Source organism: Trifolium pratense, linkage group LG3 (genome assembly GCF_020283565.1).
Source record: "Trifolium pratense cultivar HEN17-A07 linkage group LG3, ARS_RC_1.1, whole genome shotgun sequence".
NCBI lineage: Eukaryota > Viridiplantae > Streptophyta > Magnoliopsida > Fabales > Fabaceae > Trifolium > Trifolium pratense.
Genome location: NC_060061.1, coordinates 2371190 through 2398471, shown reverse-complemented (window position 1 = coordinate 2398471; position 27282 = coordinate 2371190). Strand labels below are relative to the sequence as shown.

Sequence of the window (27282 nt, the reverse complement as noted above, 5' to 3'; positions counted from 1 at the left end):
GGATTTAGCGGGGGTTTTTGCATTGAAATTCCCAAATAAACCCGGCACGGGTCTAAAATTAAGGGCACAGGTCTTCTTTTGGCCAACCATGGATGTATGGCCGCTCTAACAACAAAATGCAGCACTTTTGGTACCGCGATGCTGGCTGCTATGACCACTACGCTCATCTGGGACGCACCAAAGCGTGCAGGGCAGAAGACATAGCTAGCAAAGCCTTTGACTGCAGTAAACAAGACTGAAACAATTCAAAAAATTTGAGCATAAAATAATACTACACATTCATCAAGATCAAAATGTTAGGAATTGCACCAGTATCATTATCCAAGAAAACGAGAAACTATATAAAAGTCTCACACAAGACACTGCACAACATATAAATTAGCACACATCCAATTTTCTTGGCTTGTCTGACTATTATTGAAGGTTTAGAAAATCTTAAGCTATTTTAGCCTTAAGACTCCATGAACTGAACTAAAGACAACATGCCAATGCTGATAAACTAAACCAAAGGAATGAAGATATGAGTGAAGTATCAATTCTCACTTCATTGAATTAGAAAGCAATACATCATTATTTATTATATTGATCACTTTCACACATAAATTAAATATTGGTAACCAAATTCAATGAATAACAATAGTAAACTAAGCATTGCCACACATGCCCATTCAGTTTCTTAACAACAGTGCATCTTAGAAATGTTGCAAATTTGCATTATGGTGAATACACTTCTCTTTCCACAAATGACCTTATTTTTAAGGATAAATCAAGCACACACTTACTTAGTAACAGTATTCAGTTTCAATTTAGAATGAGACATACCATCATAGGTGATGATGCGAGGCTTATATAGTCGAGAAGGAGGTGATATTGGGCTTGGAACAGCCCAACAGTCCACTCTAGAACACACAATATTTGAATTCATATCCTACAACCATAACTCTTGAGTTTTTTCTTCTTGGCACACATCAAAAAAAATATCCTACAACCATAAAATCAACATTCCAGTAATGAATCTAAAAGGATGCCAAATTAATCAACTTCAGTTTGTTTAAACTCTAACCAAATTAGAAAACATAAATAATGAGAATACCTCCAAAATCCAAATTACAAGAATTTTAAATTGTTGGAGCTTATAACTATATGGCGTTTTGGCTATTATCTCTTCCTTCTTTTGAAGAACTCCATCAACTACTTTGATGGCATAGTCACTAATTATTAAGTATATAGCCCCTCAATGTTGGCTGCTATTAATGTCAATCCTATCCGGTCTTACCACTTGAAGGCTCAAAACAAGAATAATAATTTCAACCAGAGACTCGCATTGAACACCGAGACTCGGTTTTATAATTGTTGAGGTGAGATCATACTACCATTTACATTATTAGATAATCAAGCAATAATAAGGACTGATAATCAAAGGGATATCTTTTTGCCATTTCACCATAGGATTTCTATACAACTTTTGGTCAGTATTTAAACAATGTTATAACTACACACTAACTTAATCTCAATCAGATTTGAGATTGATATTCAATAGCTCTTGGTTCCAACGCAACTAATTATCCATATACTTACATGATGACATAAACATTGTCATTTTTTAAATGAGACTTATGAGAGCATAAACCTATTAAAGTCCCGAGTCGCTCATCCTTGTAAGCCCCCCTCTTCAAAAATCCGAAATCAACCATACATGCCATAAAGTACCACTTTCTCTACTACTTATTTTCATGTAATTGATCAATTTTTAAATAAGCATTCAAAGCATATTATAACAGAACTTTCCGTCACACAACAACCATCATAATATAATCTTGTTATCTCATAATTGAATCTTGTATAATTTCAAATGAATCCAATGTTTTATTGTCAATATTATTTAGCTAATATGCATAAAATCTAGACTCCAGCACAAATTGTGGAAAAGCAGCGTGTCTTATAGGCTGAATAATTAAGTTCTCAAAAACGAAAATAGATTGCATTAAGCACCAAATCTCCCAAATACATAACATGATAAAAAATGTCCTCTTGTTAAGCTAATTATAGAGCTGTAGTTATATAGCAGCAACGTAAATTGCACAACGCGTAGTTAATTGACAGCAAGTGCTAATTGCATAAAGAAAAACACATCAGTACAGTCATTATACCATATGAGAAAAACACATCTATATCAGATTCTACACCATACATATAGGGGAAAAGGCAGCTCAAATCATAGAATTATATCATATTAAGAAAACTTATGAAAGCTGGGATTCAATAGAAAGTTCCCAGCACCTGTTACTGTTCCCTAGTTTCTATCCTACAACCAAAGCTTCAAGATTCTCTCCACATCTATGGGACAGTGGTCTCATAATGAATCTAAAAGTTCGAAAAGCCTACTATTACAGAACTTCACTAGTGTACTTTTATTGAACAAAGTTCCTCTATATATAAGAATATGTTGTTATATGAATCTAAATGAATAGCTCATTATCTAAGAATTCCTTCTCATCAGCTAGCGTTTACAATAAGGCATCAACCTGCATTTTTGGGCCATCAAGAAAATCCCTTACAAATATCATCTTATTGTTGAATTTGGAGTTAGCGGGCTCATGTTTTATCACACCACGCTTTATAGATATTGAAAAAAATTCATCTCGGTGACAATTTCACGATTAGGGTCATAAAAAGACAATAAATACCAACAGTTAGGGTCATAAATAATGCATTTTACTCTGAGGTCATTGGTAACTGAGACATCCATTCCTTACAAAACTTATGAAACATTAGGGAATGAGGTCATTATTTAAGATCCTAATTCAAAATCACTTCTAATTGCAGTGCAAGATTGAATTTAGGGACTAAGGGTCACCAAAGCACAATAGATATACATTCATAATTTTTTTGACTACAAAAGAGGACACCGATAGAGACAATTGCTTGAGTAGCAATTAAGGCAACAACTAGCTTTCACATTTTACTCTATGGTCATTGAGGCATCCATGATCCATCCCGTTACAAAATTTATATAACAAAGTATTTTCATCGATTCCAACAGTCAAATTTGGCGCTACTAGGGCAATATACTCCACCTCTTTTTTATATAATGAAAAAAGATTCTGTCACACGATGATTCACAGTCTTATAGGGTTTTTGTACCCTTTTAAATTTTGATTTACAAAATTGAAGATTCACTTTTTTCTCAATCAGAAGATTGAATGTTCTTGAATAATCAAAAATAAAAAATGGGCATCCCAACAAGTATCAATTTGGAATGACAGTTCCAAAATTACCGCATAGCAAACAAAAAAGTTAATCTTTCAAAATATTGGTATCAAATAGGATCTTGGGACAGAACATTGTTTGCTCAATTAAGGTTCTTTTATTATTCGCAAGCACAAGATTGAATGTTCTTGAATAATCAAGAATGAGAAAAATGGGTAACGCTGAACGTTTTTTTCAAGTAGAAGATTGAATGTTCTTGACTAAATCTAAAATGAAAAAAAATGGGTATCTCAACATGTACCAATGCAAATATATTGAAATCAAAGTTCCAAAATTACCTAGGCAAAAAAAAAGAGTAAAGTTAATCTTCAAAAATATTGGTGCCTAACAGGGTCTTGGGACAAAACACATTTGCTCAATTATTAAGTTTCTTTTGTTTTTATCAAGACGAAGATTAATGCAAGCATCCTTATATGAAATAGTTTAGACTCCAAAATATTGGTTTCTTTGTACTTTGCTTCAATTGATTCGTTTCTTCCATAGAGAATTCCTTTGAAACCCTTATCAGCAGGCTAATCAAACACAAGGACGCAATGCCTTTTGCATTTGCAAAATCAGTTCATATTGTAGTTGCAAAATTGCATTTAGGGACTAGGGTTATTAAAGAACAATGGATAATATCCATGCCATATATTATGAATGAAAGTTTATATTAAAATTGCATTTAAGGCAACAACTAGCTTTCACATTAAGGCATCATCCAACATTTTGAGCCACCAAGACAATCCCTTACAAAAATCAAGGAACAGAGTATATCCATCAAATATGGAGTTAGTCATCATATGTATACCATACCACTAGTGACAGTTTCACAATTAGGGTCATAAAAAGACAATAGACACCAACCACGTTTTGAATAAAATTTCATATTAAAATTGCTTTGTTTTGAAAGCCTCCATCCAACTTTTCCATTATGAATAAAGAATTCATAATTCAGTTTCCATTAAGGGACAAGGGTCATTAAGTTCATCCAACATTTTACTCTATAGTCATCGACACATCTATGATCTATCCGTTACAAAATTTATAACATAGAATATTCATTGACTCCGTAGTATCTCATCCATCCGTTACTCTATAGTCATTGAGGGTCATTAAGTTCATAATACAAGATTACTTCTAGTTGCAGTTGCAAAATTGAATTTAGGGACTAAGAGTCATCAAAGCAGAATATATATCCATTCATGCATTATTATGAATAAAAATTCATAATTTTTTTTAATAGAAAGCGGACACTAATAGAGACAATTGCTTGAGTAGCAATTAAAGCAACAACTAGCTTTCATATTCAGGGACTATGGTCAATAAGTTCATCCAACATTTTACTCTATGGTTATTGAGGCATCTATGATCCATCCATTACAAAATTATAAGACATAGTATATTCATCGAATTCCAACTTTCACATTCTCTTACAAAACTTAAATAAATGAAAAAGAAAAATCATCTCACTGACATTTTCCCAATTAGGGTCATAATAAGACAATATAGACCATACACATTTAGAATAAAAGTTCATATTCAAATTTCTTTAAAGGCCACCATCCAACTTTTCCTTTATATGAATAAACAGTTCGTAATGCATTTTACTCTAAGGACAGTGAAGCATCCATCCCTTAAAAAACTTATGAAACATTAGGATCTAGGGCGATTAAGTTCATAATTCAAAATCACATTTAATTGCAGTTGCAGAATTGAATTTCGGAACTAAGGGTCATCAAAACAGAATATATACCCATTCATGCATTATTATGAATAAAAATTCGTATTTTTTTTAATAGAAAAGCAGACATCAATAGAGACAATTACTTGAGTAGCAATTAAGGCAACAACTAGCTCTCACGTTCAGGGACTAGGGTCATTAAGTTCATCAAACATTTTACTCTATAGTCATTGAGGCATCGATGATCCATCCGTTACAAAATTTATAAAACATCGTATATTCATTGATTCCAATGGTCAAATATTATGAAGAAAAAATATATGAACTAGGAAGATTGATAAATGACAAAATTCAACAATATAACCTCCACATGAAATCAAAATATAAGAAGCTGAGACAGGAATCATATACCTCATTTTCAAATTTGAGATAGAAAGTTGCTCTAGTTCGTGCATGAAGCCACATCAACCTTTCTTTTACCCACCAGCATGCTTTCAAGTTTCAACACTAACAGTTCCATGAGATTTCGGTTTCAAAATCACCGTTGAACCTTGGGAATTAACCACCTTATTAGCATGCTGAACCTGAACACCGCTATGTTCACCAATAAAAGGTTTTGTATTTATCAAGTAGAAGATTGAATTATATTGAATGATCAAGAACCATAAAAATGGGTAAGGTTCTACCTTTTTCAGTTACTAAATACAAGATTTACATTTATAATTATCAACACAAATATAGTGCTATCTGATTCTTATACAAACACCCACCAAAATCAGTTCATTTTGTAGTTGCAAAATTGCATTTAGGGACTAGGGTCATTAAAGCACAATGGATAATATCCATGCCATATATTATGAATGAAATTTTATATTAAAATTGCATTTAAGGCAACAACTAGCTTCAAAATTAAGGCATCATCCAACATTTTGAGCCACCAAGACAATCCCTTACAAAAATCAAGGAACAAAGTATATCCATCGAATTTGGAGTTCATACTGCAAAATCACTTCTAATTGCATTTGCAGAATTGAATTCAGGGACTAGGGTCATTGAAGCACACACAATAGCAAATCAGTTATTTATTTGCAAAGCCAACTTTATCAATTCCGCAATAGGTTAATGTTAAATGATCCTCAATTAAGCAAATAACCCTCTAGAAATTATGGGTCGAGAGGTTAACAATAACTTAATATGCAAATGTTAATATACTCATCATAGTTCTTACGTAGAAACTTATGTCATTCTATGCTCCAAAGTAAAGTGTTATAATAACATCGCAACAAGGATAAATTGCACATGTATCCTTAGTCAGAAGCCTCAAATCATATACCTCATATTCAAATTATCGTGCACATGAGATAGTTCTGCTGCAGATATTTCTGAGGTTCCATCACTACATTTCAGTTCATCAGTAAATACTGTTGCAATCGAAAGGACGAATAATGGTCTTGATAGTACCTGGTAGCAGAGAGAGTATTAACCATCTGCTTCATATATAGAGCTGAATTTGGGATAGTATAAGGAGAAACTTGATAGAAAAGTAAGGGAGCTTGTTAATCAATTCCATTCTCCACTACTTAACCTTTACAGGAAAAAGGTCTAGGAAATATCATATTGTATATCTTATAATAGCCAAAGATGAAATAATACTGTAAGCAAGAATAGCCTTTTAAGAAAAAAGAATCTCACTGGTCAAAATAAATGGAATGTCAAACTTTACTACATAAAACAAAAATGAGGAAGAAGAAAAAGTATCATTTTACAACAAATTCAATAAAAATGTATGATGCATAGAAGTAACCCACATAAATCGTTCTGGAACAAAGATTGTCTAGGAGTACACAAATACCAATGATATAGCCATTTTTCTAAAGATTTTTAAATGATGCTGCTCCAAAATAATTATAATTCAACTTCATAGCAAATGGTTTTCCTGACATAACATATTTTTCTGCTTTGAAATGTCCTTCTATATAAACATAAATATGTATTGAAACCATATTGAATTGATAATCACAAACCTGCATGCTTTTGACCAAACCCCTGAAGGCAGCCCACCTCTGAATCCATTTAAATTGTGGTACGACAAGGATTTGTAGACTCTGCAGACCTCGACACACACATGGGCATCTTCTCTTGGAGAACCTCCTTACAGTCTCTAAAGCAACAACTTTAAGTAAAAAAAATAATGTGGCACGCACCACAGCATTGCTTCGAAAGTCACCATCCCCTAAATGAAACAAGGGGTTCACAATATCTTTGTGCAAAGCCTTTAGGACGCGATGCACTCATACATACCAGTTCGATATTATAAGAAATAATTTATACTCCAAAGAGTTCGTTTCTTTGTAATTTGTTCCTGAGAATTCCTTTGAAACCCTTATCAATAGGCAAATCAAACACAAGGAAGCACTTCCTTTTGCATTTGCAAAATCATTTCATATTGTAGTTGGAAAATTGCATCTAGGGACTAGGGTCATCAAAGCACAATAGAATAGATATTATCCTTGCCTTATATTATGAATGAAATTTTATATTAAAATTGCATTTAAGGCAACAACTAGCTTTCACAATATGACATCATCCAGCATTTTTGGGCCACCAACACAATTCCTTACAAAAATCATGGAACAAAGTATATCCATCTTTTCATCGAATTTGCAGTTAGCGAGCTCATGTATACCCCCTAGTGACAGTTTCACAATTAGGGTCATAAAAAGACAATAGACACCATCCACGTTTTGAATAAAATTTCATATTAAATGTCTTTCCTTTGAAAGCCACCATCCAACTTTTCCATTATGAATAAAGAATTCATAATGCATTTTTCTCAAAGGTCATTGAGGCATCCAACCCTTACAAAACTTATGAAACATTTGGGACAAGGGTCATTATGTTCATAATGCAAAATCACTTCTAATTGCAGTTGCAGAATTGAATTTAGGGACTAAGGGTCATCAAAGCAGACTATATACCCATTCATGCATTATTATGAATAAAAATTCATAATTTTTTTAATAGAAAAGCAAACACCGAAAGAGACAATTGATTGAGTAGCAATTAAGGCAACAACTAGCTTTCGCATTCAGGGACTAGGGTCATTAAGTAATCTATCCAGCATTTTGTGGGCATCAAGACATCCAATCACCTTTTTATCGAAGCATAAGATTAAAAGTTTCTATCGAAGCCCATCATCGTTTCCAACAGGTATTGATTATAAACCAGATGGGGCAAATATGTTGGAATGAAAATTCCAAAAACGTGCGAGACTACATTATTGTAACAAACAAAAAACTGTTTTTCTTAAAATATTGGTACCAAACATGATCTTGGGACAGCACACTTTTTGCACAATTAAGCTTTTTGTTTTATTTTTATGAATCAGAAGATTGAATGTTGTTCATAATGCAAAAACACTTCTAATTGCAGTTGCAGATTCGAATTTAGGGACTAAGGGTCATCAAAGCATAATATATACCCATTCATGCATTATTATGAATAAAATTCATAATTTTTTTAATCGAAAAGCCGACACCGATAGAGACAATTGCTTGAGTAGCAATTAAGGTAACAACTAGCTTTCAAATTCAGGGACTAGGGTCATTAAACTCATCCAACATTTTACTCTGCGGTCATTGAGGCATCTATGATCCATCCGTTACAAAATTTATAACACAGAGTATATTCATCGATTCGAACTGTCAAATTGAGGGTTACTATTAGGGATATATACCCTACCCCTTTTCCAAGGGACAATGATTCACAGTCTTATGGGGTTTTATACCCTTTAAAATTGGAAACCCACCATTGTTCCCAACATTTATCGATTATAAACAGATGATTCTTTTGGGACAAATATGTTAGAATGAAAATTCCAAAAACAAGTGAAACTCCCTTATTTTGTGACAAACAAAAAACTATCTTTTAAGATTCTTTTGGGACAAAACAGAACACCTTTTGCAGAATTAGGGTTCTTTTGTTTTTCTCATAAAATTGAATGTCGAAACATAAAGAACACCTTTGGTCAATTAAGGATTCTTTTGTTTTGTTTTTATGAAGCAGAAGATTGAATGAGAAAATGGGTATCTAAATAAATGAATCAACGTGTGGAGAGAAAGTTGAAAAATTTACCGTAGCAAACATAAGAGATTATTGGCAAAGCATATCAATCTCTTGATCCTTGAGCGACACACCCAACACCATAAATTCCACAATTCGTGTTTTCATTCTTTTCTTGTTTCTTGAAGAATAAAGAAAGAATGAGGATTTTTTTTATATTCTTTTCATTTCACAAATTAGCATAAGATTCAGAATGTGTCGTTCAAACGTTGCGTTTTGTTTTATTGATTCGCCTTTTAATGGGTCATTTGTTTTAGTATTTAAAAAAATAATTTTTATACAGTCAAATATTTTTTGGTCTTTATAAAATTATTAAATTTTTCTTATAAAAAAAAATTACTTTAAATTTCTATGAAAAAATATTATTTTTAATTTTAGAAATTTATTATGCACGTAGGTTTAGTCTCCACAAAAATGTGTATTTTTAAATGATTATTTTGTAAACATGTTTAGAATATTGTAAAAAGTTCTTCGAAAAAAGAAAAGGAAAAACTACATAAAAAATGATAATAATAAATTATATATAATAGACTAGCTTTATATGATTTAATTAATTTAGGGACCTATGAAAATTAGTTTAGGGACCTATTTATAAATTATATATAATAGATGAGTTTTATATGATTTAATTAATTTAGGGAACTATTTATAAATTATATATAATAGATGAGCTTTGTGAAACAATTTCCACATTTTTTTTTGTTACAACAATTTCCACTTTTTTAAATGCTATAAATGCTTATGAATAAACTATTTCCACAATAAAATATAGTCAAACTGTTTTCATATAAACTATAAATATTCGGGATCAAGATCATTTACCTTACTGCAAACTCGATGAGTGTCTCTCCTGACTTTAGATTTTGTGGCTCCAAGTACCAAACATCACAAACAACAGCCCACGATGTCATTAGCTTTAACATATGTGTAGTGAAAGATTGCCTGCAAATGCATGAAATGCAGAATCTCTATTACATCAATAAACAATGTACGTGGAATATGTAATCAGTGTTGCAATTCGGAAAGCCAAAAACCCTCCATAGAGTGTCATAGCACTGCCTAAAACCCTCCATAGCGATGGTCAATATTTGAAAACACTAGAAATAAATAGCAATTAACATTAGAAGCATCGATCTTACTTTCGACTATTCCAAAAAGTATCGACAAAATTTTTGTTGTACTACTTGATTGCAATTGGGAAAACTGTGCAGCCAAGTTCAAATGCACCCTAAACACCATTAAAAGTTACAAGGATTCAGGAAAGAGAAATCAATGTGTGCAAAATAACAGAAGAAGAAAAAAGAAAAAGCTATTCCATAAACATGTTCCCTCAGGAAATATGAGAAGAGGATTGTTGTCAGTTCCCTGGACATGGTCCCTCAATCTAGAATATGCAGAATCATATAAGTAAAGAGGAATTTTGAAAAAGAGATATATTATTTTCAAGTATCTTTACTTATACTAATTTTCTTGCCACAATTTCTCGATCCTTAGCCTCTAATCGATTGAACCAGATACATCCTACACTCTCCAGAATGGTGCTTTGCAACAATCCTGCACAAGTGATATATAATGTAAATAAAATTTATAAATAAAATGAAAACAAAATGTATGGAGAATGCTATATTTTCCCCAGAAGGTGAGGCAAAATGAATTGAAACCCGATAACAGATACTTAAAACCAAATGAAGCTAAAACTTTAAAGTTGTGACAGTACGCAAATAGAAGTACACAAGGAAATACCAAAATATGGACATAAACTTGGCAGAAAGAAATATAATCCATCCTATTGTTAACACAAGAGCTAGACCTGCAGGATCAATTAGGATATCATCATTTTGCCAGAACATATGACAATAAAGGAACTCATTAATATGAAAAGCAGCAAAGTAAGACAAATAGAGCCAAATACAACAAATGAATTAGATAGTGAAAAAGTCACAAGTTCAAATTACATCCTAAAAGTAACATTTTCCTAATATACTGTCAATCTTAATACTTACTAAGATAATCTGAAGGCATCTTTTGGCTCACCATGGCATCAATACCGCATGTAAATTCAAGGCATCTATAGTGACATCGAGGCATCAATATTTCAAATAAATTCAAGGCAGCATGGGTCATTGAGGCATCAATATCTAAATAATGCAGCTTCATTAGTTCAACCTATGTATCCAAACAAGAGCGCCAAAAAATTAAACCAATTATAATTTCATTTACAATTGAAATTATAATCAGCTTCAAAAAGCAAATGAGGCAACATGTCTTCTTTAAACTTCTTTGCAAAATAATCAATAGAATAAGAAATCCTGATCAATTTATCATACTTTATGCCACCTACATTAGGTCCCATTTAAATGTTAAAGGGCATTTTTTGTGTACCGAACTAACTTAATATAAAACCGACCTTATCGTAGTATGATGAGGGAAAATGACATGTATTCAATATGTAAAGATAATTGTACCAGACCTCATTGTTATTATTAGTAGCTTTTGTACAGCCACCAAAGATGAAAGAGGCGATGGATAACAACTGATGTGCTGTGACCCTCACGTGCCTCTTGCCCTTCTCCTCTTATAATTGAACATTCCCACATTTGCAAAGCTAAAAACAATGTAACATCAGTAAGTTTTAGCAACATAATATTTCCAAGTTTTAGCTTAAGACTTAGCTTTAAGTGGCATTGTCCAAAAAAGGCATTATGGAAAACTATGGAATTCGATATAAGCCAATACAATTGATGTGCAGCAGCTTAATGACGTTGAATTTTAAGAAACCACTTTTACTTGTAAATTGTGTATATTCCTAGTAAGCACTGGAGTGTCTACCCAGCACCTTTCACAGTAATGTCGTATAGGGGGTGAAAAGGAAAGTATCCAAAACCTTATTAAAAAAGGTCATTAAAGATGATAGAGGTATCCCCGGATTTGATGCACTTACAGATGTGATCCGTATGTCTTCAGATAGCAGTGATTCTTGTGCATGTTTCAGGGCAACCATAATCTGATCTGTGGCAGAAGAATCCTGCATTGATGTGGTGTTAGTCAGAAGCAGATTTGGCTGATGGTGGACACAATTATATTTATATAACACAGCTCATTTTATCCAACTAAAATAAATTTGAATACGGGGTTGTGCACATATTTAACTGATCGATCATCTCACCCTTCAGCATGAGCAAAAAAGTTTAGTGCCTAGACCTTGACTGAGACCCTTCGCAACAGAACCAATTTCAAGGACCTTTGAAACAACCCACCACAAAAGCATAAGTTAGGCAGTTAGCAAATCAAGTAATTCTTGAGGAGGCATTTATAAACAATCTGGCTCATAATGCGCATCAGGTCACCCTCCAATACTGCTCAGTGGTCATATTTACTAGAAAGATAGTATGCAGATAAACCATGGCTGGAGGACAAATAACAAACCTGAAGGTTGTTTCCTTTTATATAATCCCACATTCATTTAATGACGTCAGATCTTGATAATTCGCTTTCTCCAAGGAACTTTGCAATGGCATCAGATTGCTAAAGTGGAGCAAGAGAACCTTTTCCTTTCCTTTCGCCTCATCTGAATCTGTCATATAAGTAGGGTATAGACCATAGTTACATAATTCGCTAGACCACACGTGAACCACGAACCAGTTCGCCCGAACTGGTTCGCGGTTCTTTTTTGAACCCGGTTCGTGTAAATTCATATGGAATTCGCAGCAAACTACGTACCAAATTCGCAGCAAACTAAGCGAAAATGTACACCCCAATAAATACTGTAGTGGCAAATTACTCATAATTTATTATTATAAACATAGACTGCCACTGGACCCACACGTGCAAATGCTTCTTTTTGCCCAAATGACTGAAGGACTTATGCTATCACTTATTTATAGCCAGTTTTCCTCTTCATTGTTCCCAATCTCTCTGATGCGGGACTCCAAACTTCTTTCTTTCTATACATTATTGACAGTTCTCATGTTACTAACTAAAGATTTTTTATTCATATTCCTAAACTATATTACAACGTACTCCTATTAAACATATTAACTAACTATCTTATTCATATTACTAAACATATTTACCTGTTACTTAACTAAATTTTATTTATTTATTTATAACATACCAATTTATATATTACAACGTACCACGTACCGGACTAGCGTACCGACTATGTATACCCCCGGCGTACCGAATACTTTGAGGGTTGCGTACCGCGTACCCGAATTTGTACCACGTACCGAAGCGAATTGCGAACCAGGTGACTATGGTATAGACACAGAAAATATGGTATAAATAATTGGCTATTTTCATTTGTAAATATGTAGGCAGGTGCAGAAAAATTACAACCATGTACCATTAAGTTTCACTAAAAAAATAGTTTATCCATTAATTGCGTGTGAAATGATTTCTGATAATATAGAACTTATAATATGCATGAAGAGGCTGTGATCAGGTAGAAAAATAATATAGAACATTAACCAAATTAATTAACCATACAATCATCTTCTCTCTCTTGCTTGTTCTTCTTTTCCTTTGGTACTGACTTCTTCACCTGGACAACTATATCAAGAGATGATGTTCAAACAATAATTTTTTTTTTCCATTCAAAATTGTCAGCAAAGAATTTACTACAAAAATAAAACAGGTAAGCAATTATTTGCAGTGTCCTCGTATAAAAGTTAACATGTACAATTGAAAAATGTACATTAAATCAGCTCAAGTTCTTTTATAATGCAACAATATGTAAATGGGTCTGATGCGCAAAACAATAGTATAATTATATCAGGCTTAAAACCCCTACAATCACGCTAAAAATTACCATGAAAACTAACAATCTAAAAGAATATCCAACATCTTAATTTGAAATAACATAAAAAATAGTATGAAGGAAGGGCGAGGTTGTAGAAGTATACCATCATCAGAATCCATTGGCCAGATATGCTTTGCCAAAACTTTATTCATTTGGAACATATTGATGGAATTGACACCAAAAAGAGCACGCAGTGGTTCATCACAAATGATATTCCGCCAATTGTTTGGGTCTTGCAAATTTTTCTCCCTAATATAGGCCCATAATTGCTTAACAACCTAACGTTACCATTATAAATCGATGCTATAAGGCCAGAAATAGATTTACATTATATACTCACTTTTAATTGAATTATGAATATTCTTAACTGTTAGTATTGGATAAGCCTATCTCTACAAAAGGAGGAAAACAAGAAGAAAAAAGTATACCTCAGTCCTAGCCATCTCTGGTGCTCCAACGAATTCCTGAACATCCGGAGACAGGCTACATATTTTGCAAAAACCACCGCCGCCTTTTTTCTTTACTACCTCATCCATATCGCATCTAAAGTATTCATAATACTTCATATTGGGTGCCTTCGAGGCATTATGAATGAATTAAAATTCATATCAATACCACAATAAGGCAACTTTTAAATTTTAGTAAAGTATTCATAATACTTCATTTTATTAGGGTCATCGAGACATCAATATCGAGGCATCGATATCACAAGTAAACTCACTGCATCATTAGGGTCATTTAGGCATCAATATAGGGTCATTTAGGCATCAATATCTGAAGAATATTCAAGGCATCAGTAGGGTCATCGAGGCAATAATATTGCAAGCAAATTTAAGGCATCATCAGGATCACCGAGACATCAATATCACATGAAAAGTATTCATAATACTTTAGTTAAGGCCATCAAGGCATTATGAATAAATAAAACTTCATTTCAATATCGCAATAAGGCAACTTTTTCGTTTGAGTAAATTCAAGGCATCGTTAGGGTCATTGAGGCAACAATATAGCAATTAAATTCAAGGCATCATTTGGGTCATCATGGCATCAATACCGTAAGTAAATTCAAGGCATCTGTAGGGACATCGAAACATCAATATTTCAAATAAATTCAAGGCAGCATTAGGGTCATTGAGGCATCAATATTTAAATAATGCAGCTACATAGTTCTCACTATGTATCCAAACAAGAGCTCCAAAAAATTAAACCAATTATAATTTCATTTACAATTGAAATTATAATGAGACTCGAAAAGCAAACCAGGCAATATGACTACTTTAAACTTGTTTGCAAAATAAACAATCAATAAATAAAAAATCCTGGTCAATTTATCATACTTTATGTCACCTACATTAGGTCTCATTTAAATGTTAAAGGGCATTTATTGTGTACTGAACCAACTTAATATAAAACGGACCTTATCGTTGTATGATGAGGGAAAAGTACATGTATTCAGTATGTAAAGATCATTGTACCAGACCTCATTGTTATTATTAGCAGATTTTCCATAGCCACCAAAGATGAAGAGCGGTTGGATAACAACTGATGCGTTGTGACCCTCAAGTGCCTCTTGCTCTTCTCCTCTTATAATTGAACATTCCCACGTTTTTAAAGCTAAAAACAATGTAACATCAGTCAGTTTTAGCAACATAACATTTTCAAGTGTTAGCTTAAGACTTAGCTTTCAGTGACATCGTCCAAAAAAGGTATGAGACCAAAGTTGTACATTCTGATGCAAAGATCAACCAACTTGAGCAAAAAGCCACACATTTAGCATACTCTCTCTATTGACCAAAGTCTTCAGTTTAGTAGATCACACATAAAATCTGCCATAATAAAGAGTGTATGTATGTATATATATATATATATATATATATATATAAGAAAGATATGAGAAAGATAACTCACAAGTGTCTAAAATATGCAAATCCTTTAGCGGATTAATCCCATCAAGAAAGTATTGATAATACTTCTTTTTTTATTAGGGTCACCGAGGCATCAATAACACATGTAAATTCAAGGGATCAGAAGGGTCATCGAGTCATCAATAGCACAAGCAAGGAAACTTTCACATCATGACTAAAATATTGATATTACTTCATTTAGGGTCATCGAGGCAACAATATCACAAGCAGACAAAAGACATCATTTGGCAGTGAGGCATCAAATTCACAAGTAAATTCAAGTCATCATTAGGTTCGTCGAGGCATCAAAATTACATCTAAAGTATTCATAATACTTCATTTTATTAGGGGCATCGAGAGATCAATATTGAGGCAACGATATTGCAAGTAAAATGACGGCATCATTAGGGTCATTTAGGCATCAATATTTGAAGAATATTCAAGGCATCATTAGGGTCATCGAGGCAACAATTTCGCAAGTAAACCCAATGCATCATTTGGGTCATCGAGGCATCAATATCAATATCGCATCCAACGTGTTTACATTATGAGTATGAGCAAAGTATTCATAATATTTCATTTAGGGTCATCGAGACATCAATATCGCAAGTAAATTCAAGGCATCATTAGGGTCAACCAGGCATCAATATGGCATCCAACTCTTTACAGTATGAATAAAGTAATCATACAACTTCATTTAGGGTCATTGGGTCATGAGACATCAATATCACAAGTAAATTCAAGGCATCATTAGGGTCAACCAGGCATCAATATGGCATCCAACTCTTTACATTATGAATAAAGTAATCATACAACTTCATTTAGCGTCATTGGGTCATGAGACATCAATATCGCAAGTAAATTCAAGGCATCATTAGGGTCAACCAGGCATCAATATGGCATCCAACTCTTTACATTATGAATAAAGTATTCATACAACTTCATTTAGGGTCATTGAGATATTCAAAGCAACATAAGCACATTAATGGAACAAATAATATCCTTTCGGGTCACAAATAAGAACAAATATGCACATACAGTTTGCATTTAAGGCATCTTTTTCCATCATGATTAAAGGGTTTAATTCAACAAGATATTTCAACACAAACATTTTTTTAGGGCAATTCCGTATTAAGAATTTCAATCATGCCATAACAAATATCATACAACTTTCCTTTAGGGTTTTCAAGAATACGAAAATTGCAGAAGCTTCTTGGATTATCAAGATTCAAGAATGCAAAAATTGCAGAATAATTTATAAATCAATACCTTAGTAAAGAAACGCGACGCCGATTCGCTTCTCAATTCATCCCTCTTCGAGATCGTTTACGAAGAAACACCGAAACAATCATCGCTATAATTAACCGTCACACCAACGTTCGAGCGTTTACCCATTCGCCGGAATCTTTTGATAATTCAAGAAGCGAATGAATGAATCTGAAGAAAAGAGAAACTGGTCATGGTGAATGTGAGAGATCATAGAAAAATATTCAATTTTTATTTTTATAATTGAAAAGAGAATGATTGAATGTGAAGAAAAGAGAAACTTTCTTTCCGTTTTGAAATTTTTGAATCTTTTTCAATAATGTAATACTCTCTCCTTCTAGGGTTATTTATTGTAACGAATGTTGGGCCTCGCCCATGCCCATGCCCAAGCCCAAGCCCAGTAGTCGTGTTGGAGATTCTCTTTTAATAATTCTATTTATTTATTTATCAGTAAAAAAAAATTATATACTCGTATTTATTATCGGTTAGTTAAAAAAAATAATAATGTTGTTGTCCCCGTGAGTTTAACTTAATTGGTATGAACATTGCATTTTATATGTAATGTCGGTGTTCGAACTCTGGACACTCATTTTTCCATCTCAATAGTGAAATTTCATGCCACATTGTTTTAGTGTTTAGAAATTTTATCTGTAAAGTAAATAATTGGAGTGTATGAAATTCGAACTTCGGCTCTTATATATATTTTTTTTTTAAGGTTTCATCTCATACGTATAAATTGTGATATTCCTACTAATTAAGTTAAACTTAAAAAACCATGAAGATCTCTAATTTATCAATACCCAGATATAAGAACTTATATTTTGTCAACAAAAAAAAATAAGAACTTATATAAATTAAAAAAAAAAATTGTTTCTGACAATTTCCAATTAAACATCAATTGGACAAAACAATTTCCACTTTTTTTTTGTTTGCATTTTTAACATATCGGTAATGAAAATTTATGTTTAACTTGTCAAAATGATAAGTGGTTCACGCTTGTGTTAAATTGATGTTTAACTTGTCAAAATGATAAAGTGGTTCACACTTGTGTGTATGAAAAAAACATGATTGAATTTAGAAAGATATAATAATAGCTTATCTCATGTATCCGACAACTTTTAGATAAATAAATTCCTCTTTTTTTGAATTCCTCTCTTTTTGTGGAAATTATAGTGTTAAAAGTGGTTATAATCTATTGTTGAAAAACACAGGGAGGGCTACTAAAGCTTTACATGAGGAAGGGAAATGGAAGAAAATTTGGAAAGCTCATGCTGCACCAAAAACTAAAAACTTACTTTGGAGGATTTGTAAGGGATGTTTATCGACCTGAATCCGACTAAGTGAAAGGTTTGTGCCTTATGTAATCAACAAAATGAAGATGATTGGCATGTATTATTTGGTTGTAATGATAGCATGGCAGCGTGGCATAGTGCTGGAATTGGAGATGCTATCATGACTATTTGTAGTAATGAGGATGAGAAGGTGATATCCGCGTCTACATTGCACTTGAACCAACCAATAAGCAGTCTTTGCCACTATTGGTCGAGTTGTTGTTGATGTACCTTCGTGTTTATACTACTGGTGTGGAAGGTAAAAACTAGTGCAGGTTGGTGTGTTCGTGATCACACGGACAAATTTATTATGGTTGGTACATCATGGATCAAAGGAAGGTGCGCCATAATTTAAGGGGAAGCTTTGGCGTTGATGGAAGCTATGAAGGAGGTAGGTAGTCGAGCCATCAATCATGTCATCTTTGATACCAATTCCAAAAGAGTAGTAGATGCTTTACAAAGGCTACACATGGAAGCTTCCGAATTTAGTGCTATAATTTGTAATGTTCAAAATATGTTGTCTTTAAATTCTAACTTTAAGGTGAAGTTTACTAAGCGACAAGCAAACATGATTGCACATATGCTATGATGCGCGGGTACTCCATTTGAGGGAGAGTACCAGTATCGGGTACGTACCTGGTACACAAGTAACGAGTACATAACCGTACCTTAATTTTTGCCCATACACGTACATTAGTTTTCCTAAAATGTCTTACCCTGTACCGGTACCGTACCCGTACCTAGGCACCTAAGCTTGCTGGAGCTGTCATTTTTTGGGCTAATTGTTATTATTTTGAGTCGATACCTACATGTACTGAAACTATTTTGAGAAATAAAATATCTTAAGTTTGTGATTTTAAAAAAATAATAATAAATAAATATTAATCATTGCTAAACCATGATATATTATATCATATTTATGGGAAAAAAAATCATCAAATCATAATTTATGGAAGAAAAAAATCATCAAATCAAATACTAATAATGATATTAACTCACACAAAGAATAATCAAGATATCAATCGATGAATCTATAAAAGCGGAAAATTTAAAATCACCTTTTGATGTAAATCAAATATCAAATACAAATAAAAACAAGTAAATTACAAATTAAAAGTCACTCCAAAACGATATTTATTCAACTTAACAACACTTCAAGAAATTAAAAAAAAAAATATTAAATAAGATAGATCCAAAGTGGTGAAACAAAGAAAATAAACATGCATAACCTAGACCATAGATCATAAAGCCACAGTCTCTTATTCATAATAAAACACAATGATAGCAACAAGCAAATATAAAACAATGATAACAATCACACATCTCTTCAATGGAAAAATTGGTTTTGCCAAAAGCCATTTTGGTGATTATTAACATCACTCAAAGGAGCTGCCTCATCACCACCACCACCTTGATTCACCAAATTCATAAACCAATGTTGTTTTTGCATAGCATCCATGTTCATATCCAAAACATTATTACCATGTCCATTACTCCCTTGTCCATTATCTTCAATCTTAGCCACACCATTAATCGCCATTGTTGGTGCTACCATTTGAGGTTGACCTTGACCTTGACCTTGACCCTGACCATTCTTGGTTAATGATTCAATCCTTCTATTGATATCTTTTAAATATTGATCAATCAACCATGCCATATCATTCAAATCAACCATACTTATATTCGGCATAATTTTATCAGCACTAAGATATTGAAACATTAATTGGGTCATTTCCTTTTCTCTATTATCCTTTCTTTGTTTTGTTAATTGATCTTTCGCCTTTTGAATCCTCTGCCTCAAGAAACTCTCTTGATTCACCATCTTTTTACTTTGCTCCAATTCGGGCATTCTTCGAAATTTTGAAAGTACCTTTTGGACTCCTAATGGAGATGGCCAAACCTCTGGCTGAGGATCGTATGGACTATAAATTATAGCACAAGCATCAATTCCACAAAGAGTACTAAGTTCACTAACCTTTTTCATTAGACCTTTCTTCCTTTTCTTGAATGTCGCCTTCCTCGCAGAATCATTGATTATGAATGCGAGTTTCACCTTTTTTCTAGTCATGGCGGTGATAGACGAAGAAAAAGAACAAACAATCTCTTCTTTATATAGATCGATTTGAGATGATCAAATTTATTTGATAATAAGTCCTTGCTGGAAGGATTAACATGAGACATTCAATAACAAATATTTGTGCTATGAATTTAGAGATGTCAATTTAAATGTATACTATATGTGTTATGAATTGGAGATGTCAAGTTTAAATTCTAATATATGTGTTATAAATTGGAGATATCAAGTTTAAATGTCTTTCAAATCCATGGATGATAAAGATAATATTTTTGTCACTACTAAGATTTTTCAGCAAGTATTACGGATACTATACGTTACATATACTTTCTACGAACTTCAATAAAAGAAATATGAAAAATGCTAAATGGTGCCCCGGAGTAATAGTTAATAAAGGAAAAATTGTAATATATTTTTAGAAATAGTGCGTTCAATACACTGAAATGTTAAAAAAAAAATCTTTTTTATTAAAACTTTTTGCTTTTAAAAGTGAATATCCAAATGTTTCTTGACAAAATGTACGGTATTCAATTTCGTCTCTCTAAATAATTAAGTCTCACAGTGGCCCTCCAATATTACAAACAAAGAACATGTTAGTCCCTCTGCCCAAAATTGAAAAATATTAAATCGCTTATGAGAATTGTTAACTTATATAGTTTTTTTAATCATTTTATCAAAATAATCATATTAATATTTAGTTGTTTTGTTAATATTGATCAATCAACCATGAACGCCCTCTTCATTTTATTCATTATTATATGGCCGTTTGAATTGGCTTATTTTTGAGCTTGTGAAAAATAGCTTATATAAATAAATAAGATTTTATGTTAATTTATAAGTTCTAATTAACGAAAATTGTATCTTAATAAGCTATTCTTACATAAACTGCATTCACAACTTATAATAGTATATAAAAACTTATTTATTTGCATAAGTTGTTTCGCATAAGTCAAAAATAAATTAATCCAAACGAACATTATATGTATCTATATTTTAGTATTTTCAATAGTACGATTCATTTAGGGGTGTTTATGGTTCAATTTAGATCAGTTTTAAGACAAAAAATTATTTGATTCAAAGTTAAAATTATTCGCGGTTTATTGTTTTGTGGCAACTGTGTGAGATTTGACAAAATGTATGTATAGTGTGATGTGATTAATAAATAAGATATCCTTAAGTGATTGCTATGTATTGCGATTGCGATTGCGATTTTGAGTATCTTCTCCCCAGCATCAAGAATGCATAATGTTGAGTTTTTTATATTAATTATTGGAGAATGTTAACACGTGCATATATGGCACATGTTAAGGTAATAAAAATGGAAATTATGCTTTAGAATTTGTGCATTTTAACTTTTCAAGCATTAAATGTCTTGTATCATTAAATGCTAAATTTCTATATTAAGATACTTTATCATGTGTCATATATGCACATGTTAACAAGACCCTTAATTAAATTATTTAAAGTTTCGTGAGCTTAGCTCAATTGATAGAGATATTACATTATATATGTAGGGAGTTCTGGTCATCCCACTTATCCACCCTAAGGGTGGAATTTAAGTGAACTAAGCGAATAACGAAATTAAGTGTCCGTTTGGATTAACTTATTTTTGAGTTTATTCGAAACAACTTATACAAATAAATAAACTTTTATGTATTATTATAAGTTTTTCAAAGTACTTTATTAAAATACAAATTCAATTTTTGTTAGTGAAAATTTATGAATTAAATTTATTTGCATAAGCTAATTTCATAAGTCCAAAAATAAGCCAAATTCAAATAGACCGTAAAAAAAATAGAAGATATGACATAGCTGACATACCTTGTAAACCCTAATCTTTTGCCAAATGCTCATATATAAATAGCACAAGAGGGAAAATCATAAATAATCATCATGCTGAACTAACCCTCAAGAACCAAAATCGAAGAAGAAGAAGAAAAAGAAAAACGAAAAGGAAAATTCCTAAATAATCATAAAGAGGGAAAATCATAAATAATCATCAAGCTGGAAAATGAACCAACCGCTAACACAGACCGATTCCTGTATCAGTCCCTGTAGAAAACAACAACAAACATCAGGACTCTTTCGAGTCATACAGTCCAGTGTCAAACAGCTAATGAATCAGTCCTCCAACACAGAAACAAATTCAAAACCCGAGAACTCACAGCGACAACCAACATCAAGCAATTGTGGTCATTAGTATAGATAATAGATAAGTAAGAGTAAACTTAAAGAGACGTAGACTGATTTTGGACTTGCCACAATCGTGGCAGGCATTTTGTGCGAAATGGCTAGCTCCTAAATTGTCTGCTACAACCATTCCATGACACCACGGTTCGTGGCGGGCACCAGAGTTTGGTATTCTTGACTTCTTATTTCAGCTTTTAGTGACAATTTTTTATGACCATACTTGATTTGCATTGATTTTCCACCTTATCTTCATTAAGAGAGGCCTTTCACTACCATAAAATAAGTCTTGATCTTTTAAAACATCTTAATATTCATCAAAACCAATATTTTCTTCGTATTCCAATGATTGTGTAAAAAAAAAGTATAAAAATTTGAAAAAAAAAACAAGTAACTAGTTCGAATAAACTTTAATAAAAACTTATTTTATTTATTCAAATTACTAGTACTAAAAATTAAAAATTGGAGACATTATTCTATTTATTTTTTTCATTTTTTTTTTTTGAAATTAAAAATAGGAGACATTGTTGAGTGCACACGAGAATTAAAAATTATTATCTATTTAACTCTTAATGTACCCCATCCGTTCTTCCACCCCCTTTTATAAACAAAAAATCTCTTTTTAGGATAATTGAATCTTGATCTATAATATAGACTAGATAATAATTATTCAACCATAAATTTTTGCTTATAAAAAAGAACATATGGTATACTATTATAAAAAATACACAAGTGCTCCTATAATTATTAACATATAATATTATAAAAAAATTAAGTGTTTCTCTGAATATGATATTGTATTTATTACTAAGGTTTAATTAGTAAAATGGTCCCTTAAAGACATTTTTGATTTCACATTGATCCCTTAAGGGAAAAAAATGTCTGAATAGGTCCCTTAAAGAAAAAAAAATGTCCGAATAGGTCCTTTAAAGACATATCCGCTAATCAGTTTGGTCCTATTCAGACCTTTTTTAGGCATCAAACTGATTAACGGAGATGTTTTTAAGGGACCTATTCAGACATTTTTTTCTTTAAGAGACCAATCTGAAACCAAAAATATCTTTAAGAGATCATTTAATTAATTAAGCCTATTACTAATATGATAAAAATTGAACTTTTAAATTGATTAAAAATATTAAGTTTTTGAATAGTTAGGTTAGGTGAATTCGTCAAAAAAAAAAGGTTAGGTGAAAACATTGAAGTTTAAGTGATTTTACTGATTTTGTAGGGAGTTAAATTGTCTAAACATGTTTTCTCAAAATAATTTTAGCTACGATTTAACGCAAAAGTCGTATCTAAAAATATAGAATTCACGATTTAAAACGAGATTTTAACAACCCTACCTCAATCAACTAGCCAAACATCTATATATTATTTTATTTTATTGTATAATGTATTGAGAATTGTGATTTTGATTATAGAAACTAACAAAGATCATAGTCCCTTGATAGTTGTTATAGTTCAGAAAACTTGCTTGCCTCGGTTGATAAATATATCCAACTGTAATCCTTCAGGGACTTAATAGGTGTTGATGACTCATTATTCTCGTAATTAGCTAATCAAACATTATATTTTATATATTTTTTGTTGTACAATTTAGAAATTTTTTAATGTACAATATATATCTTATATCCGGTAAAGCTATTTATATTCTTCTCACATTATCTTGTCCAATGATCATTATAAATAGTGGACAATAGTATTCAGATGTCACAAACAAAAACAAAAAAACTTTTTGTTGTACCAAGGATGAAAACCAAGTATTTTATCTTATCATGCTTCTATGCATTGCTTCTGATATCTGTTGTGGCAATTGATCATTCTAAAGGTGTGAAACAAAGTATATATTTAAATATACGGTAGATATTGATGAACATTATATTTTTTTTTCTTTTCTTTATATCTAATAAAAAATTATGTATTTGTAGTTGGAAAAACAGAAGAATCAAAGACAAATATTCGGATAGATTGCTATGCATACTGGCCAAGTAGAGGTGCAATTTGGAAAGGCATGGAAAAGGGGGGAAATGGTTGGTGTGGCAGTGGAAAGATGGACGCCCCTACGTGGAGGGACAACCAACATTGGGGCACAGAATGGCGGAATGGCGGTGGAAAGAATCGCGGTACAAAAGGGCGTGGTGTGGGATACGTGCAACCTATTCCCAGTACGGGAAAAGGAGCCAGTGGTGGAGTAGTCTTACCCATTCCTGGCAGTGGAAAGGAGGGCGGCAATTGAATCAAATAATAATGAGATTTATGTTATATACGGACGTGGATCTCATGCAGTCAAAACATGTTGCAGTCATGTAGTCACTGCATGTGAACCCTTAATTTCATTTTGATCAAATAAATAATATAGTGTAATAAATTTGAAAGGCTGAGATTAACCTGCAGTCAAATAGTGATCGCAGGGAATCCATTTCCATTATATACATTAGACATAATTAATGTATTTCTCTTATCAAAATAATCATTGTTCTCGAACTTTGTAAGATCCTAAAATTTTCTTCTAGTGAATATACAAATATTTTATTTTACACTTTAGATTTTAGTTAAGTGATAAAAGTTTAACCCTACAACCTTAAAGGTACCGAAATTGGATTTCCTTGAGATATCTCTTATCTCTTATATTATAAGCTTGTATACACAAACAAACCCTAAACATAATTTGTTTTCCCTCAAATTTTATCTTGCAATTTTTATTAAAAAATAATACAATTTTTTTTTCTATAATTCTCAATGTTGTTCGATTCTAAATTTTATTGTGTGTTATTTTTATAGGGTGCAATGATGCTTTCGAAAATGTTTTCTGCTGATTTTTTAGATGAAATTTACCGTTTTGCAAAATTGGTTGATCCGTTTGGGAATCAATTTGAAGTATTAGTCGAAAAAATTAACAATATATATTTAACACATGGCTGGTATGCTTTAAAAGATTTTTACAATATTAGACCTACGGGGGCTTGGGTTACAATTTGGTATAATTTTACGCGATATGTTTCATGCAGTTATAGATCCACCAAAATTTGAACCTCCTATGAAATTCAAAATAGATAAATCACGTGTTGAGTCTGACTTCGTAGTTGGTCTCTCAGAAGATACGGATCTACTGTCGTATACTCATGAAATTTGTGTTGATGACATCACTTTCGAGAAAAAATTAACTGCTTATGACATTACAACAGGGTTTTTGGTAAGTTTTATAATAATGTATTTTATGATACAATGTGTTACATAAATATATTTACTCACACAAATTTTATGTTTTTATTTTCTTAAATGGTACCGTATGAAGAGTTTGGTGAGAAAGTTTTTAAGAAGAAAATGATTACACTTGAGATTGTTGATGACTGTGGGAACATATGAAATTGTATTCTCATATGTGGTTCTTTTCCATACAAGCATTGTAAAATTAGTGGCAAGTGGAAAAGATTGGTGGCGACACGGAGAATTGCTAGCTATTGGTATTTTCGCATGGTCAGTTATACGTTGTTGTGTCAAGAGTCACATCTAGAAATGATTTGAAGATTTTAATCGTTGATGATAACAACAATCTTACAAATACCATTTCAAATGTCGTTTATAAAGAAATTTTTCGTAATTTGTAGGATTGTTTGTACTTTCATATTTATGTAAGTTGGTGGAAATAAATTAGACAATAAATATTTTTGATTTATATGCGTATGAATTACTTTGTTTATTAGTCAAAATAGATATAATATAATTGATCTACATTTTTTGACCCGTGCGAACGCACGGGCATGGTGACTAGTCTCTTATCTCTTATCTCTTATATTATAAGCTTGTATACACAAGAAAATCTTAAACCTAATTTGTTTTCCCTCCACTTTTATCTTGCAATTTTTATTAAAAAATAATACAATTTTATCTTGACTAGGATTCGAACCCGCGACCCTTCAATGCAAGGCAATATTTTCAACCACTATAGCAACTTGGGAAGAATACCAATTGTGATTAAATTATGTGCAATAATTGATAAGCACCATCGATTTTCATAGGAAATATTTCATACAACAATTAACACCATCAAATTACATTGCACAATTTAAACAATTAAAAAGCGGTAATTAAAAATCTAGCAAATCATCAAATCATACATTTTCTTAGTGTTTTATTTTTCGAAAAAATTTACATTTTTTTTATCCTAATTCAATAATTTTTACTAATTAACTAAACATGTTAACCATTTTCTTAGTTTTTTTTTTTACGGAAAGAAAAAAATCATTGGACTTAAAAGTTATTTTTTTAAACTAAACATGCTAAGAAAAATATACTTTTTTTTATGTCTTTCTGAACTTAAAAGTTTGTTCATGTTGAGGAGTATGGTTGATCGTATTACTGCAAATATATATCAAGGTGATATTTATGCTAATAGTAGTTGACTCCAGGTATATATCAACGTGACTATATTATTAATTATAAAAATAATCACTGATTCACATTTGTTTCTTTTGCTAACAATGTATCCTAACATTTTCGGATCAAAGAAGATTGTTTTCTGAATGAGTTTTGGGTGTTAGCGATGGAGAAATTGAAGACGACAACGACAATGATTTATCACTTGACATTCCATCAGATTTATTGATTCCAAATTCAGGTGATCCTCTTGTTTTTATCGTTGAAAACACATATCCCTAACTTTT

At 32.0% G+C, this 27282-nt stretch overlaps 3 protein-coding genes and 1 long non-coding RNA gene across 4 annotated transcripts; 1 reads left to right on the top strand and 3 right to left on the bottom strand.

Annotated features, from left to right (window-relative positions):
• Positions 1-416: 416 nt before the first annotated feature.
• On the bottom strand, positions 417-9204 carry LOC123918384. The gene is made up of 3 exons (XR_006812758.1): positions 6958-9204; positions 5345-6394; positions 417-982 (listed from the first exon to the last, which is right to left on the bottom strand). It is a non-coding gene; the product is annotated as an uncharacterized LOC123918384 (long non-coding RNA).
• A 4325-nt stretch (positions 9205-13529) lies between these two features.
• Positions 13530-14466, bottom strand: LOC123913528 (protein TRI1-like). Its single transcript, XM_045964298.1, has 3 exons — positions 14285-14466; positions 13960-14134; positions 13530-13606 (listed from the first exon to the last, which is right to left on the bottom strand). Exons 1-3 carry the CDS (start codon positions 14420-14422, stop codon positions 13530-13532), a joined length of 390 nt encoding a protein of 129 aa, XP_045820254.1. The 5' UTR covers positions 14423-14466.
• A 5061-nt stretch (positions 14467-19527) lies between these two features.
• LOC123916833 (agamous-like MADS-box protein AGL80) lies at positions 19528-20906 on the bottom strand. The gene has a single exon (XM_045968395.1). It carries the CDS (start codon positions 20423-20425, stop codon positions 19685-19687), a length of 741 nt encoding a protein of 246 aa, XP_045824351.1. The 5' UTR covers positions 20426-20906; the 3' UTR covers positions 19528-19684.
• Positions 20907-24284: 3378 nt separating this feature from the next.
• On the top strand, positions 24285-25155 carry LOC123916718. The gene is made up of 2 exons (XM_045968233.1): positions 24285-24446; positions 24547-25155. Exons 1-2 carry the CDS (start codon positions 24326-24328, stop codon positions 24852-24854), a joined length of 429 nt encoding a protein of 142 aa, XP_045824189.1. The 5' UTR covers positions 24285-24325; the 3' UTR covers positions 24855-25155.
• Positions 25156-27282: the final 2127 nt, after the last annotated feature.